Source organism: Anopheles moucheti, chromosome 3, assembly GCF_943734755.1.
Source record: "Anopheles moucheti chromosome 3, idAnoMoucSN_F20_07, whole genome shotgun sequence".
Lineage (NCBI taxonomy): Eukaryota > Metazoa > Arthropoda > Insecta > Diptera > Culicidae > Anopheles > Anopheles moucheti.
The window spans coordinates 38603901-38623241 of record NC_069141.1 but is presented as its reverse complement, the minus strand read 5'-3'; the positions used below and the strand labels follow the sequence as shown (position 1 = coordinate 38623241).

General features: G+C 45.4%; 3 protein-coding genes across 3 annotated transcripts; all 3 read left to right on the top strand.

Moving 5' to 3' along the window:
- Nucleotides 1-171: 171 nt before the first annotated feature.
- Nucleotides 172-11616, top strand: LOC128305825 (CCR4-NOT transcription complex subunit 1). The gene is made up of 12 exons (XM_053043442.1): nucleotides 172-517; nucleotides 2185-2391; nucleotides 2787-2967; nucleotides 3463-8036; nucleotides 8111-8221; nucleotides 8330-8959; nucleotides 9039-9389; nucleotides 9508-10065; nucleotides 10135-10376; nucleotides 10462-10672; nucleotides 10758-10906; nucleotides 10986-11616. The coding sequence occupies exons 1-12, from the start codon at nucleotides 416-418 to the stop codon at nucleotides 11077-11079; spliced, it is 7410 nt and encodes a 2469-aa protein (XP_052899402.1). The 5' UTR covers nucleotides 172-415; the 3' UTR covers nucleotides 11080-11616.
- A 426-nt stretch (nucleotides 11617-12042) lies between these two features.
- LOC128302467 (uncharacterized) lies at nucleotides 12043-13722 on the top strand. Its single transcript, XM_053039296.1, has 2 exons — nucleotides 12043-13253; nucleotides 13325-13722. Exons 1-2 carry the CDS (start codon nucleotides 12146-12148, stop codon nucleotides 13516-13518), a joined length of 1302 nt encoding a protein of 433 aa, XP_052895256.1. The 5' UTR covers nucleotides 12043-12145; the 3' UTR covers nucleotides 13519-13722.
- Nucleotides 13723-14412: 690 nt separating this feature from the next.
- LOC128304283 (uncharacterized) lies at nucleotides 14413-15820 on the top strand. Its single transcript, XM_053041446.1, has 2 exons — nucleotides 14413-15484; nucleotides 15567-15820. The coding sequence occupies exons 1-2, from the start codon at nucleotides 14413-14415 to the stop codon at nucleotides 15758-15760; spliced, it is 1266 nt and encodes a 421-aa protein (XP_052897406.1). The 3' UTR covers nucleotides 15761-15820.
- Nucleotides 15821-19341: the final 3521 nt, after the last annotated feature.

Below are 19341 nucleotides of genomic sequence, written 5' to 3'. Positions count from 1 at the left end.
AAATTACCCTTCACCAAGCTGACATGTCGCGAACTGTCAATTTAGGTGTCATTCGTGGAAACGTCAAACTAGTAGCTGGTGCTGGCATTCCATTCACGCACGTCGTCGTCAACAAATTGCACGGAGGAGAAAAGGTGTCTGTTTGCATCATCCGCTCGATAGCGAGAGGGCTCTTCGCGTACATCTCCTCCCAGAAGGCAACGCAACACAACTCAACAACAAACCGGAAACACTTCGCCTATAAGCCAAAGTGCCGCTGCATCCGATGTGCAGCATCCATCAGCAAACGTCTAACCAACGACAGCGCGAAAGTCAGCCATCGGTCGCAAGATCATCACCTACTATTTTGCCGTGCACAATTGGGAGGGCTGCAACCACCGTGTTGTAAGCGCTCGGAATCGATTTGGATGGAAGTATGAACCAAGAGCCTTTCACATACGCCTTATCGCAGATCAGTCACTTAGTGTCGAACGTGAACAAGAAGAACACCGCGGCCACAGTTCGTCAGCTAGCGCAGGTAAGTAGATAAAGTTCCATACGATCGTCATCATAGAAAGTTCGATTGCCTTGCTGTGGGCGGACGGGCGAGCGAGTGGAGGAGTGGTGTTGTGGAGGATGGGGACATACCGCGGGCAGTGTATATTGGCAGACGTGGTCGTTGGTAAAAACAATTTGAGGAGAAAGTTATTAGGAGTTATGAAAATATGAGGAGTTTTCCTGAAATCCACAATGCAAGACGATGAGGTACATAGAATTTGGATGAATATACGAAACCTTATCAATACGATTGATCGTTCTATCGCGATCTTTTCGTGGCGGCGAGGTGCATTTGGTTGAGTGGAGAAAAATCTATTTATAGGCAATTCGTAATATGTACCCTGCTGTGATGGACACACTGAGTCGTATTAGCTATTGTGACAGTGTTTCTATTGTGTTACATGCATTGCACAAACATTACGATAAAAGGTAACCAGAATGGGTTGGTATAATGGCGGTCAACCAATGAATTACACGAATCTAGTTGGCTGCCAATTGGAACTTGTGTGTGCAGGGAGCACTGCGACTCGAAGTGGGCAATTGATGGCCTTGTGCAAATGTTTTTCTTTCGTTCGTACTTTCTTCGAAACAAATGCCTGGATTTTCTGCACTTGATATCTGTAGTATTGTTGCGGAACGTTATCTCTTATTGTACTGAAAGTAAGGAAATATCTGTGTTTATTAAATCAGATATCCTTGGAATTTAGCGACTATTCATGTAGCGGAATGCGAATAAGAATTGTTTTTTGAAACCAACATAACCTTATGTACAGTTGTGTTGTGTAGCCTGGAAAAGGGTTTGTGCAGCTGAGCGTTTGAATTTTGAATCCAAATTCGAACATCCTTCTCCGTTTTCTCCCTTTTCTTGTGTTCAGCGGAGGCTAATCGGAACATTTTCAAGTTTGTGTTTCGTAAGCGCTTCTGATTCTTCCCTCACCAGGGCAACGAAATGACGTTTGCTGCTCTTTTTTTTTATTGTGACTCAGCCCCATTTGACAGCTACGCAGCACCAGCACCAGCTATGGAATGGCGTTCAAAGCGCCTGGCTATCGGTGCTGTCTGGCTCCGCCATGTTGTTTAATCGGATGTGAAAGAGAAGCGATTTGGCGTTTGGAGAGTGCTGTACGGTTTTCAGACTCGGTGTGGTCCGTAAATTAGCGTAAAAAGGAACAAAGATGGAAAATTCTCCGGACAAACCGATTTTACATGATTTGTGACAAAGAGGGAAGTGAAGTGCATGAACAGACAGGATTTCGAACAATCTTTTTTGCTGGGTTTCCGGAAACGCGCAAGGGAAGCGCCAGAGAAAAGACTCCGTGTGTGTTCACTGGGAAGAGGAAGATTTGCCAGTTTTTTTGTGTATTACTTCTTATGCGTCGCGTTTTATTGAAATTGTAGCAGTTTGCACGAAGACGCTCCACATATTCACCACCTCAATCGCGCTCGAATCGTCCTGGCTCGTGTAGCAATAAGTGATAATTTTACAGCATACGTTTTCTTCCTACATTTGTCTTGCAATCTCCTACATCTAACGCTCGGAATACGGTCCGGATCACCTTCTTCATTGTATTGATCGGAAAATTTCGGTGTAACAAAAAAAAACATCCTTCAATGTGCCCGGGATTTTCACGCACATTCCAACAATAGTTGGTGAAGGACTTCGGACTAGAAGCCGATCGTCACTTGCTGCGTTGCTTATTCTCGTCGATTGACTTTGGGGACGCCACACATTCCGCTTCCAGAGGTTATTGCCAGGCTCGCTTACTGGCCACTGAACTCGCGAGCCTGACAAACAAACCGCAGCTGGTAGCCAACATTTGCTTCGCCGTCGACAATCCATTCTCGCAGCAAAAGGTAAGTGGGTTCGGTTGCAAAATGGTGGTGCTTCCACAGTTTGCGATTCAAGCATATACCCGTGCAAATAGACATGCAGCGATTTTTCTCAGTGCGAAATTTCGCAAAGTAGCTCAATCTTGCAAAAAACCCATTTCTCATGTGGAGACAATTCAGCGCCTACTGAGGCTGTCAAATAATTACATCGACAAGCCGTTTTTTATATATGAACTTATCATCTCATTTCATCGAATAGCATTGCGAAATTTCGCACTGAGAAAAATCGCTGCATGGATTTTTGCACGGTACCATGACATATTGAACAATAATTATTGGTATCATTTTCTCTTCTGCTCCGTTGTATCGTTTCACCCGATGAACAACCATTGATTTGTCGGGGTTTGCAAAATAATCAGTCCCTGAAGCCAACGGCGAACCTGCTGACACAGATCACGAAAACACTGTCTTGCACACCGATCCAGGAAACCGCACTGTCCATTGCACTTTTGAACTCGGAACATCCTGAAACAGTGCGGCTTGCGGAAACGCATCTCAAAACCTGCCTTCGGGGGCTGATAGAAAACTACGTCGAATCTGGTGAGTAGAAGCGAACAAAGTAAAAAAAAGTCGCATATTTAAAAGTTAAAAAACCATCCTTTTGCATTGCGCAACGTTTTTTTTAAGAAAATAGTTTTACTATACTTCTGCCGCCTTTAAAATGTTCAGCGCCGTGTCAAAAATCGCAATACTTACCGTGTGACTGCTGTCAAAGCTTACTTGGTTTTTTGTATAGTACTTCACCCATTTTTGGGTGATGCGGCGATGAACGTGTTAAAACAAGTTTTCAATATGGTTTTGGATGTTGGGTTTGGGTTGTTGAGTTTTTGGATAGGTTTAGGAAAATTTAAATAAAAAATTGAACCATATGAAATTAGTTTTATAAATAACAAGATTCCTTAAATTCCTTTAACTTATTTATTTAATTTGCTTTTAATGGCCTAAAAACGTAATTGCATCACGCGTCGTACGAGTAAAAGCTTTATGAAATATGTATGTATTTATTCTTTATTTTCTCTTTGTTGTTCCTTCCAGATCCTGGCAGCAACGTAGAGGGAAACCTAAACGACGTTTCGCCAGAATTCTTACAGCAAATACTGTCCCTGATTTCGTACGGCAAACACTCCACTTACGGCCTTTCGGATCAAACGTACGAACGGTTCAGAAATCAGTTGTGTCGCGATTTTCCGCGCGATCGCGTACCGCTCATTCTCGCACCGCTTCTGTACGCAGAAAATTCAGAAATATCTGCCGAAATATTGAAAATTAACACACATAGCATCCTACAATCATCGATCATGAAAACGTCCTGGACGAATCTGGTTGTGGAAGTTGGCTACTCCTTCACGGCTACCCTTGACGATTGCCGGAACCATCTGCTGAAGGTTGGAGGACGAGAAATAACTCCCCAGGATGTGGCGAAGATTATGTCCTCCATGTGCTTGACGCATGAAACCCTATCGGAGAGTAATATAAACTTGCCTACGCCGAGTACATTCTGGTCGCAGGGCAATGATCCGTCGGGCCAAAAAGGCAAGGATGGCAATGGGGGGTCGTCAGCATCGGAAAACACCACCTGGAAACCGGAAGTGCTGGTACAGGCATTGAAGGAAGTGGTTCCTAACTTGAACTGGAAGGAGGTATGTCTGGCATTGGACCATCCGGAATTTATGTTGAAAGACCGGGCGGGGCTGTCTTTGCTGTTGACGATCGTCAAGATGGGCATGCAGTCGAGTAATATGGGACAGAACTTCCCGGTCGAATGTCTGTACCAGCGGTGGACCAATGTAGAGGGACAGCTGTCGATCATCTCACAGATTTTGAAAAATCAAGACCTTTACTCGTTTGCCGATCACATCTACACAAGCGTGTCGCTGGAGCTGCTTAAGACGCCACCGGAAACTGATAAAGAGGTGGCATCATGGATTTCGCTGCACCTGGTTGACGTGCTGCTATACATCGCGGATCATGCAAATTTGAGCGAGAAGGTTATGAAAATCTTCAAAGTGCCGGGAACAATCTGTCCGGATATACTGTTTTTAGCGCTGCTACAAATCAACCCTCCGATGACGACGGCAAGACAGGAACTGTTCACAAACCTGCTTCCGATCTTCTTGGGCAATCACCCGAACTCGGGAACCATCCTGCATCACGCCTGGAACCATTCGACATTTAACGTGACGTTGCGTCCAATCATACTGCACGGAATGGCCGATTGGTACATGGTGGGAGAGGGTGACCAATCGCGACTCTCTCGCATTCTGGATGTAGCGCAGGATTTGAAGGCATTGTCGAGTCTGTTGAATATTCGCTCATACATGTTCATCATCGATCTCGCTTGTTTGGCCTCGAGACGTGAATATCTCAAGCTGGAGAAGTGGTTAGCGGACAAAATCCGCGAGCATGGTGAACCGTTTGTGAAGACGATACTTAAATTTCTGCAACGCCGCTGTCCACAAATCATGGGCGGGAAGTACAACGAGGAACAGATCCCGAAGTCGGCTCAGCTGCCACCGGAAACACTGAGCACTATTCTGAACTGTTTGCAAACTTGTATCGGCAACTGCACGCCCGAGGTGGCGGAAATGATACACAACATGACGCAGTACGGATTGTTGCTGAACTCGAAGACGCGCGTCCAGCAACAACAGCAACAGCAGCAACAACAGGCGCCACAGCAGCAACCACCACCGCCAGGTGTGCTACGATCCCACCGAGGGCTGGAAGCGTTCGGTCCGAATGCAATGAGCAGCCAACTGTTGCAACCCACCATGGTGGATTCGTTGAACAGTCTTACAGCGAACATCGGCGGGCTTAGTATCGGTGGACCAGGCGGCGGAAACAGTGCGTTCAGCTTCAACAACATCATAACTACGCCGGCTTCACCGTCGCGATTGCTCCCATCGAGCAGTCCATTCCCGATGATGCCACTTCCGCCGGGTGCGGCAGGTGCGGCACAGGCAGGCCCGCTTGGCCGATTGCAGCAAGCGTCGAACGATAAGCTGGGTGCAGGCGGAGGTGCTGGCATTCCGAACACCGCCATCACCCAATCGCCGTTCCAGGCGGAAGCTGCTGCTCAGCCAGTTTCGAAGGAGGTGGAAGATGAAGCGAACAGCTATTTCCAGCGAATCTACAATTTGCCACCGCATCCGACATTATCGATTGATGAAGTGCTTGATATGCTGCAGCGTTACAAGGATTCACCGAATCGACACGAGAACGACGTCTTTCAGTGCATGCTACGCAATCTGTTCGAGGAGTACAAGTTCTTCCCTCAGTATCCAGACAAAGAGCTACAGACGACGGCACAGCTGTTTGGTGGGATGGTAGAACGAAATCTCGTAACGACCTACGTTGCCCTCGGGCTTGCGCTGCGTTGTGTTTTGGATGCCCTCAAAAAACAGGAAGGGTCCAAGATGTACTATTTCGGCATAACGGCGCTGGACCGCTTTAAAAACAAATTGCACCTCTACCCGAAGTATTGCGAGTATGTACGTTCGATTCCCCATTTCAGCGAGTTCCCACCGCATCTGATTGATTACATCGATTACGGTGTCCGAGGCCTGGATCCGCCGAACAAAACCCTTGGCCCGGGACCATTGCCACCACCAATCTTACAGTTCATCCCGAGTGGTGCAGCTGGTCGTGGACCGGTCGGCAATCCACTGTACCGAAGCAATTCTGTAACCGGCACCAGCAACCTTACGCTGGCAGGAGTTTCAACGTCTGCTTCTGCCGCAGCCGCTGCAGCAACGGCAGCCTCCAGTGCTGGAAGCAGTTCGGGTACGCCAGGAAAGCTAAATCTTACCGCGCAGCTAGTGGCCCCCGGTGGAAGTGGAGGTGTTGGAGGTGTGGCTGGTAGCAGTGGCAGTGGTGCTGGCAGTGGCACCGGTGGTGGACAGCCGCCTCGTGTGAAATCAATCGCAAACGCAACGAACATAGACACACTGCTGGTTGCGACACAGGATCGTGAAGAAAACATCATCGCGCCGCCGGACGCTATTCAGGACAAGACCGCGTTCATATTCAACAACCTGAGCCAGATCAATCTGCAGCAAAAATGTGAAGAGATTAAAGAAATTCTGCAGAAAGATTACTACAGCTGGTTGGCACAATATCTCGTCATGAAGCGCGCCTCCATCGAAGTGAACTTCCACGTGCTGTATTCCAACTTTCTCGATGCGCTCAAAATTCCGGAAATCAATAAGCTCGTTACGAAAGAAACGTTCCGCAATATCCGAGTGCTACTGCAATCGGATAAAGGTATAGCGAATTTTTCCGACCGCTCACTATTGAAAAACCTTGGCCACTGGTTGGGAATGATGACGCTCGGTAGAAACAAACCGATCTTGCATCTGGACATCGACGTGAAGTCGTTGCTGGTGGAAGCGTACAACAAGGGACAGCAGGAGCTGCTGTACGTAGTACCGTTTGTGGCGAAGGTGTTGGAATCGTGTGCCAAGAGTAAGGTGTTCAAACCGCCAAACCCGTGGACGATGTCGATTATGAATATACTCGCCGAGCTGCACCAAGAACCGGAGCTGAAGCTGAATCTGAAGTTCGAGATCGAGGTACTGTGCAAGAACCTCAACATCGACGTGAGTGATCTCAAACCCGCGATCTACCTAAAGGATCCGGAGCGTGCGCAAAATCTCAATTACCAACTGTCACAGCCGAAGCCGAAAGAGGCACCCGCAGTAATGCCGGGGGCAGGAGTCGCTGGAATCGGTGTTGGAGGTGGTGGTGGTGGTGGTGCCGGCAGTGGTGTAGTTGCGGTAGTGTCCCAACTTCCACCCGGTCCGGATGAGATGGGCTCAAGTGGCCCATCTAGCTCACCGGCCAATGTGGCGATGGATCCAGCACTAGCAGCAACAGGACCACCGGAACCTCGGTTCCACTACTCGGACATCAACATTGCAAATCCGAGCTGCATCACCCAGCACATCCTCTATCACCCGACCATTACCATTCTGCACACACAATCTCATCTGAAGGTGATTGTAAAGAACAGTCTGGAGCGGACGATAACTGAATGGATATCGATGATTGTTGAACGCAGTGTTAAGATTGCATCGAAAACGACCGAGCAGATCATCCGTAAAGACTTTGCGCTTGATTCCGACGAGACTCGTATGCGACGCGCGGCGCACAATATGGCGCGTAGTCTGGTGGCTGGTATGGCGATGATCACTTGCCGTGATCAAATGTTGCAAAGCATCCAGAACAATATCAAAACGGGCTTCCTGGCAGCGCTTTCACACGCACAAAAGGATAGCATCGAGGGAGCCGCCACACAGCTGGCCTTGGACAACATCGAGCTGGTGTCAGCCTTCATCCAAAAGACCGCCATCGAGAAGGTGGCCATCGAGATGGAAAAAATTCTGGCAGAAGATTTTCAGCTGCGCAAGATTGCTCGGCAGGAAGGCCGACGCTATTGGGATGCTAGCGTACTATCGTACCAGACGGAACGAATGCCGGAGCATATTCGGCTCAATGTCGGCGGTATCTCGCCGAGTCAGTTGGCTGTGTATGAAGAGTTTTCGCGCAACATTCCTGGCTTCCTACCGATCACGGAACGCGACGTGGCTCAGTTTGCACCGAAGATATCGGTAAGTTTGACAGCCAAAGAGCTGACGATATTGCAGAGGAAATTTGCTAAGGAAATTTGATTTTATTATTTTAGGAGTTGCTTCCATTTGTCGCTACACCCGACGAAATTGGTGCAATGTACGATGAGCTAGCTAGCAAGATGGATGCTTTCATCAAGGCGACACGCATCATTCCCATACTGCAGGTAGGATATTAGAAAGAACCGGTTATTTGATATACCATATGTTGTATGCTCAAGCATGTAACGAATTTGCGCTAGAACGGCTTCTAATCTATTGATCTTTTTGCACAGCTTCATACGAACAACATGGAACAGTTGCTGGAATATTTGATTCACGCGCACCGTTCGTTGGACAACTTAACAGGGTGTACGCTGTTGAATAAAGCGGTGGAAGGATTGCTGGAAGGTTTGGTGAACATACCGGACCAGCTCGAGCACATCAAGCTTTACCGCGATATTCATCTGCGCGTGATGCGCCTTATGCAAGATAACCGACTGTTTGGGCCGTTGTGGACGAACAAAGCCATCACACGATACATGTTGGAGTGCCGCGAAGAGCTGCGCTATAATGTGGAAGCGGTCGATTTACTGATTTCATCGAACTTCGTCAATATGCAGCAGTTCGACATCATGTTGGTGCAGCTGATGGACAATGGTAACAATTATGTGGCAGTCGTGTTTGCGATGCAGTTGCTGCAGACGTTCTTTATCGACGAACGCCACAACTCGTCCATCACCGAGAATGAGCTGGCAAGCACCATCGAAATGTTGCACCGCTTGACCGCACATCCGCGTGCGCCGGAAGGGTTAACACATCTGATCGAAATGCTCCGTGCCAACCACGATCCAAACTCGTTCCTTATGGATCGCGCTGTCGTTGGACCAACATCCTACATTCATGCGGGTTTAGCGCAAGCAAGGGTAAGTGGCGTGCTGTAAATGTGGGAGTGTGGACTGAATTTTAATGACACTTATCCCTCCCTGTCGGTATCATCTCTAGTCGGACATTGACGATTCACCTGGTTTTCTGGAACGGGCCGAATTTCTTCTCAAGGATTGGGTTACGATTGCATTATCACCGAACAGCTGCCGTGATCCGCTCAAGGGTTTCAGTGTGTTTGTTGGCAAGATGAATGCCCACGGCTTTCTAAAAGGCGACGAACCGCTGATACGATTCTTCCGCTTTGCTACGCAGTACTGCATCGATCTAACGTATCGCAACATGAACGAACTGAATTCAAAAGCGAAAATTTTCCAGTTCATCGATGCGTACGTGCGGTTGATCGCGCTACTGGTGAAGCATTCGGGTGAAGGTGTCAACACGAACACGAAGCTGAATCTGTTGAATAAGGTACGAATTTTTGAAAAGTTTGTAGCAATGTTTCTTTTCCATTGATCGATAAATGCTATTAATGCTATTATTGAGGTAATTAATATAATTTATTAATTCTTCCGCTTTCCCTTGGCAGATTCTTGGTATTGTCGTCGGTATTCTGTTGCACGACCAGGACGTCCACGCAACGACCTTCCAGCAGATGGGTTATCAACGAATCTTTGCTATGCTTTTCCTTGAGCTGACCACGCAAGATCCAATTTTGGAGAATATCAGCATCAGTGTTATCACCGCGTTCTGTCACACGTATCACATTCTGCGTCCATCGGCTGCACCAGGATTTTGCTACTCCTGGCTAGAACTGATCGCGCACCGTGTCTTCATCGGACGTGTTCTTGCGCTGATCCCTCAGCAGAAGGGTTGGCACATGTATTCGCAGCTGCTGATCGATCTGTTTAAATACCTTGCGCCGTTCCTGCGTAACGCCGAGCTAGCAAAACCGGTACAGCATCTGTACAAGGGAACGCTGCGTGTGTTGCTGGTGTTGTTGCACGATTTCCCCGAATTTCTATGCGACTATCATTTCGCATTCTGCGATGTCATTCCATCGAACTGTATCCAGATGCGCAATCTGATTCTCTCGCCGTATCCACGAAATATGCGCTTGCCGGATCCATTCACTCCGAATCTAAAGGTATTAAAGAGGCAGGTTTACATTTTGGAGAAACAACTAACTTACATGATTTGTTGTGCATATTTGCAGGTGGATATGTTGAATGATATTGGCGGATCACCGCGCATTTCCATCAACTACGTTTCCTCCATCCAGCCTGCAAGCTTCAAAAAAGATCTCGACTCGTATCTGAAGGCCCGCGCTCCAGTCACCTTCCTGTCCGAGATGCGCTCGAATTTACAGATTTCGAATGAGGTTGGATCGCGCTATAATATACCGCTGATGAACGCGCTGGTCCTGTACGTTGGCACCCAAGCCATTGCTCACATTCGGTAAGATCATGAAAACGCTAATTTTGTTCGTTGTATTTGTACATTGCAAGATATAACATTATTACTCTGTTCTTTCTCGCTGTAGATCGAAAAATTTGGGCCCAACAATGTCCACGATCATCCACAGTGCTCATATGGATATTTTCCAGAACTTGGCAGTGGATCTGGACACCGAGGGACGCTATTTGTTCCTGAACGCGATTGCCAACCAGCTACGCTATCCGAACAGTCATACGCATTACTTCAGCTGTTGCATTTTGTATCTGTTCGCTGAGGCAAACTCGGAAGCCATCCAGGTATGTTCTTAGATCGTAACTAGCCGTGAAGGTATTTTTTTTAAATAATTATTGCTCACGATTTCTCTATCTCTGTTTTCTGTAGGAACAAATCACCCGTGTTCTTCTCGAACGCTTGATCGTTAATCGTCCGCATCCTTGGGGCTTACTGATCACCTTCATTGAGCTGATTAAAAATCCGATTTACAAATTCTGGGATCACGATTTCGTTCATTGTGCACCGGAAATTGAGCGGTAAGTGAAACTTTCTTAGAATGCACACACACAAAAGTGTAGTAAAGAGACTAATCGTGTGCACATCGTACAATTCTAGCCTCTTCGAATCCGTGGCAAAATCGTGCATGGTCGCTAGCAAAAGCCAGCAGCAAATTCAAAACGTCGAGCCTGATATTACGGAGTGTAACTAGATGGTGGCGAGAAAAAATTTAATCAGATTAGACCCCATCATTTCATCGATACCCACACTCCCTAAGGAACGATAAATACTTCAAACTTGGCGTGTGTTACATCGGTTGACGATAAAAGAACAGCAGGTGTACATACGTTTCCAAGTTTATATACTACATAAAATGGAAAAGATGTCTACCATTTTAAAAACAGGAGGAAAATACTCTAACAAGCAGAAACCAAGATCAGCATGTAAATTGTAACAAGAAAAAATGTCGTTCGGTTTAATACAGCAAACGAATCGAGCATGTTTTGCATTTTCCATTGCCTTCGGAGTGGCCGCTGAAGGTAATGAAACTACTGCAAAACAAGACAAAACCGCTGTCCAATGTAATTTAATGTACAGAGAAAAGCTGTAAAGCAATGAATGAGGGAAAGTGGCGTTATAGGGGCGTATCTGGTTCCACCAGTTCATTTTACAATGTGCGGTAGGGCAGGTATTTAGAGCAGTAATGTGTAGGATAGGGTTTGTCGTAATAATTGAAATAAATGATAGATTTTAATGGATGGTTTGAGTAGCACTCCAGCATGCACAGCACTTCCGAAACTGGAATGCACGAATCCGCTTACAGCAGAAATGATGGGAGGAAATGAAAGCAACATAACAATTTGATCGCTTGTAAACATGCTGTGGATCGTGTTTATCGCTATAAACGCTGCCTGCGCTTTTATCTACTTTTCTCAATTTTATATTTAAAAAAATCCACTCACTAACAGTACGCGGAGATTCGCGACCAGTGATAGTGTTGACCAATCTTAGAGGAAATATCTCTGGTGTTGTATCTGCCAGAGCTCTGTATTATGCCAGAGGTAGATTCACTTATTGTTTCTCGTCCGTTATCAATTGGGCAGCCGCCAATTGACTATCTCGCTGGCTCTCTTTCTCTCCTACATTTTATATCAATCAGTGTTAGAGACGATAGGTTGATAAGAGGCGTAAAGGTCGCGTGGCAGCATACCGTATAAACAGCACCATTCGCATTAGGTTTGTGTCTTTCCAGCAGTTAGTTCATCAACCGCTTTAATATGTCGACCGGGAAGGAAAATCAAGCATCGGTCGTAAAACAATTACCACCTTTTCTGAACGCGTTCTTTCTGCAGCGGATTTTAGAGGAGAATCTAAGCGATAAACCTATTTGTGTCGAGAAGTTCAATGCACAGCTTGCGACCCAACCCGGGGACAATTACAGCAGTGACGTTTTCACCATCGTGGTCCATTACAATGGCTCCGAAGAGATCCGACTCGTAGCGAAAATCATCGTCGACGAAGAAATGTTAAAGGATTTTGGCGAAAGTCTCGGTACATTCGTCAAGGAGGTAAATACATTTCGACAGCTGCTGCCTGCCTTTAGTCGGATCGTTTCGCGTTCAGATGCAGCGAATTCGGTACAGTTCGGTGCCCGGTGTTTCTACGCCACCCGTGACCCAGCGGATACGATCGTGTTCGAGGATCTGAAGGCACTCGGTTACCGCATGCCGGATCGTACCCGTGGCGGACTGGATTTGGCGCATTGTGAGCTAATCATGCGTAAAATTGGACTGTTCCATGCTGCCTCGATGGTGTACGTGGCGGGCGGTTCTTACGATAGGCAATTTTTTGCCGACCGATACTCCTATGGAATGGCCCGTCCGGGTGATGATGAATCGAACAATCCGGCCCTGGCAATGTTCTGTAAAGGGTTGGACAAGTTTTTGGAAGTATCGAAAGATTGGCCAGAGTTGAAGCGTACCATTTGGTTGAAGCTGGAGGCACTGAAACCGGACTATACGCGACGCCTGCTGAAATCACTCTCACCGGAGGGACCCCACGAGGAGGTAACCTATCGTGTGCTGAACCATGGCGACCTTTGGATTAATAATATGATGTTCCGGTACGACGATCCGGCGGACGATGCGACCGTACGGGAGGTGATGTTTGTTGATTTTCAACTGTGCAACTACGGTAGTGCCGGTCTCGATCTGGTGTACTGTCTGCACAACTGTCCTCAGTATGAAGTACGCGAAACCCACACCAAACATCTGTTGGAGATCTATCATCGATCGCTGTGCGAAGGGTTGTCTGCTGGTGGTTATGAACAGTGCGCTCCAACGCTAGCCGACGTTCACCAGGAGTATGAACGACACGAGTTCATTGGTACGAGTTATGTTTTGGGAGTGGAGTGGCGTGACATAAACATTTCATCGTGCCCTTTCTTAACATTCCAGGACTCGTGAGCGGACTTTCAATGCTACCGATCATCCTGATGGAACGCACGGAAGGCGTGAAGCTGACGTTCGAGAACCTCATTAATGCGGAAGATGCAGAAAAAATCCGCGAGATACAGTACCAAGGCAAACTGTATCGAAAATCGGTCATTTCCATCCTGGAGCATTTTAACGCTAAGGGTCTACTGGATTAATGGACATTCATGGAACCTCTGGAGGCATGGATTTGTTGGGTGATGAAACCCAACAATGAAGATTGTGGGATTTTAGTCTCGTCCATCAATCATGTGACGAATGCATTATTATACAAAATATAAATTCGCCATTTTTACATTAAATAGACAATGCAAATGTCAAACAAAAGCAGCTTTTAGAGGTACGCTATATGGTATATTGTTGATCCGTGTATAGACTTAAGGTCAACTGTATGACAATAGAAAGCTTTGTTATCGCACGCAAGGCATATTTTATTGCGGTGTTTAGGCAGATTTTATTCCCATCATGCTACTATTACTACCATTGCATGCATTGAATAGCTTTTTTTTATTGTTGTTCGAAATATCACATATCAGCGCTACTAATAAGCGTCCATTACACGAACAGAGATGCCACAGAGTTTACTCAGTCATGCGCATAAAATGGTTAATTTGGCCAGCTTTTAAATTTAGCCAGGGAGCTTAAAACGTCCAGCGCAACTAAACTCAGGGACAAACATTTGCCTTTTTTGTACACAGTTGGTTAATCCGCTCGTGCCGTGCTTCTCAATGCTGAGCTGTGTAGATAGGTTCTTTTGTTTTTCTAAGGTACCGCCTTGCGGGGTTGTGCTGTAATTAAGCTACGGAAGCGACTATTCGAACTGGCACTGGCTGATGATGATTCGCTTTACAATACACACCGACCGTTTGCTGAAATGTGCTTATCATTCCTCTCTCGTTTAACGGCGGGGGTGTACAACGCCCTCTTCCATGATTGTGACCCAAACGGACAGTAAATCATTTGCGTTGAACAACTGTATCCGCAGGCATCCCGGTGAATCTTTTCCTTCCCGACGATCGCGAGCGCGAACTGCTTTCCTCAGTACTATCGAGATGTCCAACCTGGAAGGAGCACAGCAGCAGGAGCTACCCAGCTATCTTACGGAATCGCTGATCAAGCGATCGCTCGAGCACGATCTGCGGCGCTCGGTAACGATCGATCGTTTCACTGCCGGTCCTGCAACGTTGGCCGGCGATAACTATCTGAGTGATGTGTTCTGGATCCGGGTGGAGTACGATGGTGGGCTGGCCGAGAAACGACTGCTAGCGAAGTGTATGCCGGACATTGGTGATCGCGGCGCCACACTGGACGTGCTGGATGCATTCCGCAAGGAGTCGGAAACGTTCCAGCATTTGCTGCCCGAGTTCAGTCGACTCGTTTCGACGGACGGGAAGGAACAGTTTGGGGCGAAATGTTACTACGCCACGACCGAACCCATTCGGACGATCGTGTTTGAGGATCTGAAAGCGCTAGGCTTTCGTATGTTTGATCGAACTAAAGGCGGGTTAGATTTCGAGCATATGGCGCTGGTAATGCGCAAGATTGCTAAGCTCCATGCCGCATCCATGCTGTACGCCGGGCAGAGCCCGGATCATGAACGTCGTTTGGCCTCGCAGTATGCGTACGGACTCCACAACCCGGTAGAAAAACCCGACGAATGTCGTATTCTGCAAGCATTGCAGAAGGGGTTGGATAAGTTCATTTCCGTCGCACGCGGTTGGCCCGAACTTGATGCGATGGTACTGCAAAAGCTGGAAAAAATAAGGCCCACTTTTAAGGAACGCATCGCCGAATGTGTGAAGCCACAGCAACCGGGTGCCCGCTATAAGGCACTGAATCATGGCGATCTGTGGAGCAATAACATGATGTTCCGGTACGAGCACGAAACTACCGTGCGGGAGATAATGTTCGTCGATTATCAACTCTCTACCTACGGTAGCCCGGGATTGGATCTTGTCTACACGCTCTACAACTGTCCCCACCGGGACATTCGTCTCGATCGACGTGAGGATCTGCTGAAAGTGTACCATCAGGTTTTGGGCGAAACACTGGAAAGGAACCATTACGAGGACGTGCCTTCGCTAGAGGATGTGAAAGAGGAATTCACTAGGAATGAATTTTTCGGTAACGATCTCGGGATAGGTTTTGTGTAAAGCCATGAGGTAATTATTTTGAAAATTATTCTTGTGGGTTTTTCTATTCCCAGGACTCGTTTGTGCAATTACATTCCTGCCGATCATGACGATGGAGCGATCAAACGATTTGGACCTCAGCTTCGATGCATTCTTCAAAGAGGAGCATGGCGAGCGCGTACGAGATGCGCAGTACAATGGTACCGTTTTTCGTCAGTCGGTAGTACCGATTCTGCACAATCTTCACGATCGTGGCTACATCCAGTGAAGGAAGATTCGCGAAGAACACGGGTTCCATTAACATCCTTCAACTGTTACGCCTATTGTTAAGGGGTTCTGTACATGTACAAAATAAAGAAGCGATGTAGACGGTTAAGTGCTTTGGGTTTTAAATATTTAACAGCAAACGAAGATACCATATCACGCTCCTGTCTTATTTGCCTTCGAAGTATAGCTCGTATAATGGCTGTGCAAAGAGTTTGTGGACGTGATAAGATTTCTTCTTCGCACTCAAAAAACCAAATCAGGTCTGTTTCTTGCCAGATTTAAGGTTTTTTGTGAAACTTCCAGAAAGCTTTTTGAACTGATAAGAATGATGCTATAAATAATTAACGTAGATGTAGGCGCGTGCCATGCCTAATGTCATAATAAATCAACAGGTAAGCCCCGTAATTTTACGCATGGAAGGGATGTTAGTGTTGTAATTATCTAATGATAAGGTTCAGGGCGGAGTTGAGAGGAAATTAATTTAGGCAAATGGTGCAATTCTAGGTTTTATAATCACTTTAACAATAATAGAATAATTAACCATCGCACAATCAGGAAAAAAAGTAACAAAACGAAAGGAACAAACGAAGGGGAGTAACAATCGGACTAAAAAATTACATGGGGCTTTTGAAAAGTCCATAAAAATCAGATCAACATCGATGAATATGATGAACATGATCAATAAGTTAAAAAAGCAAGGTTTAAGAAAATGAAATAGAAATCCCGATAGCAGCATGCATATGTTCTTTACCAAAAATCATGCTAGCCTACAAGTGCACGGTTAAAAAAGATAAAGTTTAGAAACTCTTCTTGTCGTTCAGTTAAGAAGATCCAAAATGGAAGAAACACACCAACAGTGGTGTTCCATATAACGGGCCTGTAAATTCTGAAGCCATGCGAGCAGTTCCTTTGAGTAATTTTCAATCTAATTTTTGGGTTTTTCATCAATTTTGTTTCCACCTGAAAAAATGAATACTTTCAATTGAAATCTATTACCATTATAATATTTAGAAATACATATCTCGAATAATCTAGTCTCCAAAGAAGTCCTCTAGCTTTGTGTTACTGCTTTTTCATTTTGTTTTTAATGTTTTCAGACTTCTAATTGGGCCGTCCTAGAGGCACGTCAGCCGTCGTACTAACAAATTCCAGACAGATGAAATCGAATTCAGGACTTATTGATCAGTGTAGAATATTCGTAGCCAGAAATTCGATCTTATCCACGAGAATTTATGAATGAAATGCTTCTGCTGCTTATCGTATCATAATCGTAAATCTGAGTCTTAGATTCAATTCCGGTTCTGAGGTTTGAGGAGTTGTTATTCTGGAGGCACTCCGGCAAATCGGGCAGTTTCCCGACCGTGGTGGTTCCAGTTGGCGCAGGATGTGGGTTCTCTATGAAGAATCTCTCCTCTGACAATCGAAAAGCGCTCTTGGTTTATGTTGCAAGGAAAATAGGAAACTAAGAGTATTCACAGTATTAAGCTTCCAAAGATTCCAGGGAATCAGATAGGCCAGAGGAAAGTTCGCCAGGGCAAATGTGGTAAAATACCTCAGAACCTAATCGAAGCGATCGCTATTGATCCTTGTTGAGAGTGTTCAGATTGCTGAGCTGTACTTCAGTCTCGATCTGACCAGCGAGCAAAAGAGCACCTTGATGTACAGGGAGTCCGAAAAGTCCTAAGCGATTTTTAAGCGGCCTAGAATCCTACGGGCTGAAACAACGACGGTATCGAAATGATGGCGAAAGGTGAGGCCACAATCAAGTTAATTATTTATCATTTATTCATTAATCATTTATTAAGCAGATTATACATACACCAAAAAGGAGATACTGTCATCCAATCAAGCTTCAAGATTTTTAAGGAATGACATTCTAATACCAGTACCAGAAGTTCTTTAGAAACAGACGATACGAGAGGGAAGCAGTAAGATAAATGAACATCATACAGACAAATGCAAGGAGTTTTTGACTGATCTACAGCTGTAAATTGAGTTCACGTTGAAAAAATCACTAGTACTCTCCAGAGCAATCCACAAATACCGAAGAAAACGAATTTTCCAATCTGACAGAATTTGACCGATTTTTTTAAAAAGATCCTATCCAGGTTTGCTAAACAAGGTTTTGGGGCAAGCCCTTGAGTCTTGTGTTTTGATACACTTAGATCTACTTTCCAAAATATTCCATGGAAAAAACAGTTTTATAAACAGCCGGAAAATACCACTTAAGGAAAGGTCAAAATTATAGTCATCAAAAAATCGGAAAATCGAACTATAAATAACATATATTTCATGTCAGCTTTAAATATAGAACTAAATCGCGTGTTAATAATAATAACACATATATAATGGGGTGGCTCGGTGGTGTATTGGTGGTGGCACCGGTCCTCACCACGACAAGACTGGTCCAAAATCCCGTCCGGACCAATCACCCGTACGCAGGGTTGACTATCTCGCTACGGGTAAATGACATGAAAGAAAACCAGAAATGACAGATTTATAGACCTCTAGAGGTTGTTGTGTAAATAAAAAAAAAACAGAACGTTTTCCCTAGCGTGATGCAAATATGAACCAGCAAAGATGTTGATGCTATAAAATTGTTGTGAGATAGTTTTGTAAGTTTTTGATTGTATTAGTAGAGCTCTTAAAGCTTGAAGGACTTCATTCAACGCATTACTCCGACGTGGTAAAAAAGTTCAAAGGATGAATGCAAGACATCTGTCGGTACCCGTTAAAACTTTTATCCACGAGTTTTGGTCAAATTTCCCGAATGGTGAAGAAGATTATTGGAAAGCGAGCAATTTACAAAAAAAACAGTTCCAACATTGACGTTTACCAAAGCTATTTAACTTTTACCGTTTAACTTACGTCTGGTGTTTATTTAATTTTACTTACTTTTAGCGCCTAAAGCAATAAAATTTATGATTGTTATGCAACATTTACTTAAGTTAAGCAATAATTTTAATACACGCACATTATGCAACCCCATCAATACCAAACCTACCAGGCGGCTCCATCGTAAGCTTCCACTGTCTAAAGGTGGAAAATATGGCAAGCGTGCAGGCATGCAAAAAGTTTCCCTCACTTTCCAAACCCCATTTGTCAATGAATAAAACATAACGGAATTGCGTTGCGTGCGTATGTGTACCAGCTGCCTAATATGAGTTGCGGGTGTGGCGTAGGTTACGTGGGTATCCGTGGGCTTCGGGAACGCAAAAAAAAACCGCACCTTCTTCGATCGATCGAGCACGAACTTTTCGGTGCAAAAGGTGCGTGAAAGGTAGAATGCTCGAACATTTCTAATCTTTACCGCTTACTGTTTCTATTTGTTCTGGAGCCAGCCCGGGCCCTGTGGTTTGGCATGTGTGTGTTTTTTTTTGGAGGCGAAAGATATAACAAAATATTTATTTCTTACCTCACCACTTCTGCTACTGCACTGCTGGAATGTAGCTCTGCTGTTTCAAAGAAAAAAGTTTCAGAAATATTGTGTAGGTATTTTTATATATTTTATTTATTTATTTTTTATATAAAATGGAGCTCGTTGCAGAAAAGTTGTTGTACGACAATTAATATAAAATAATA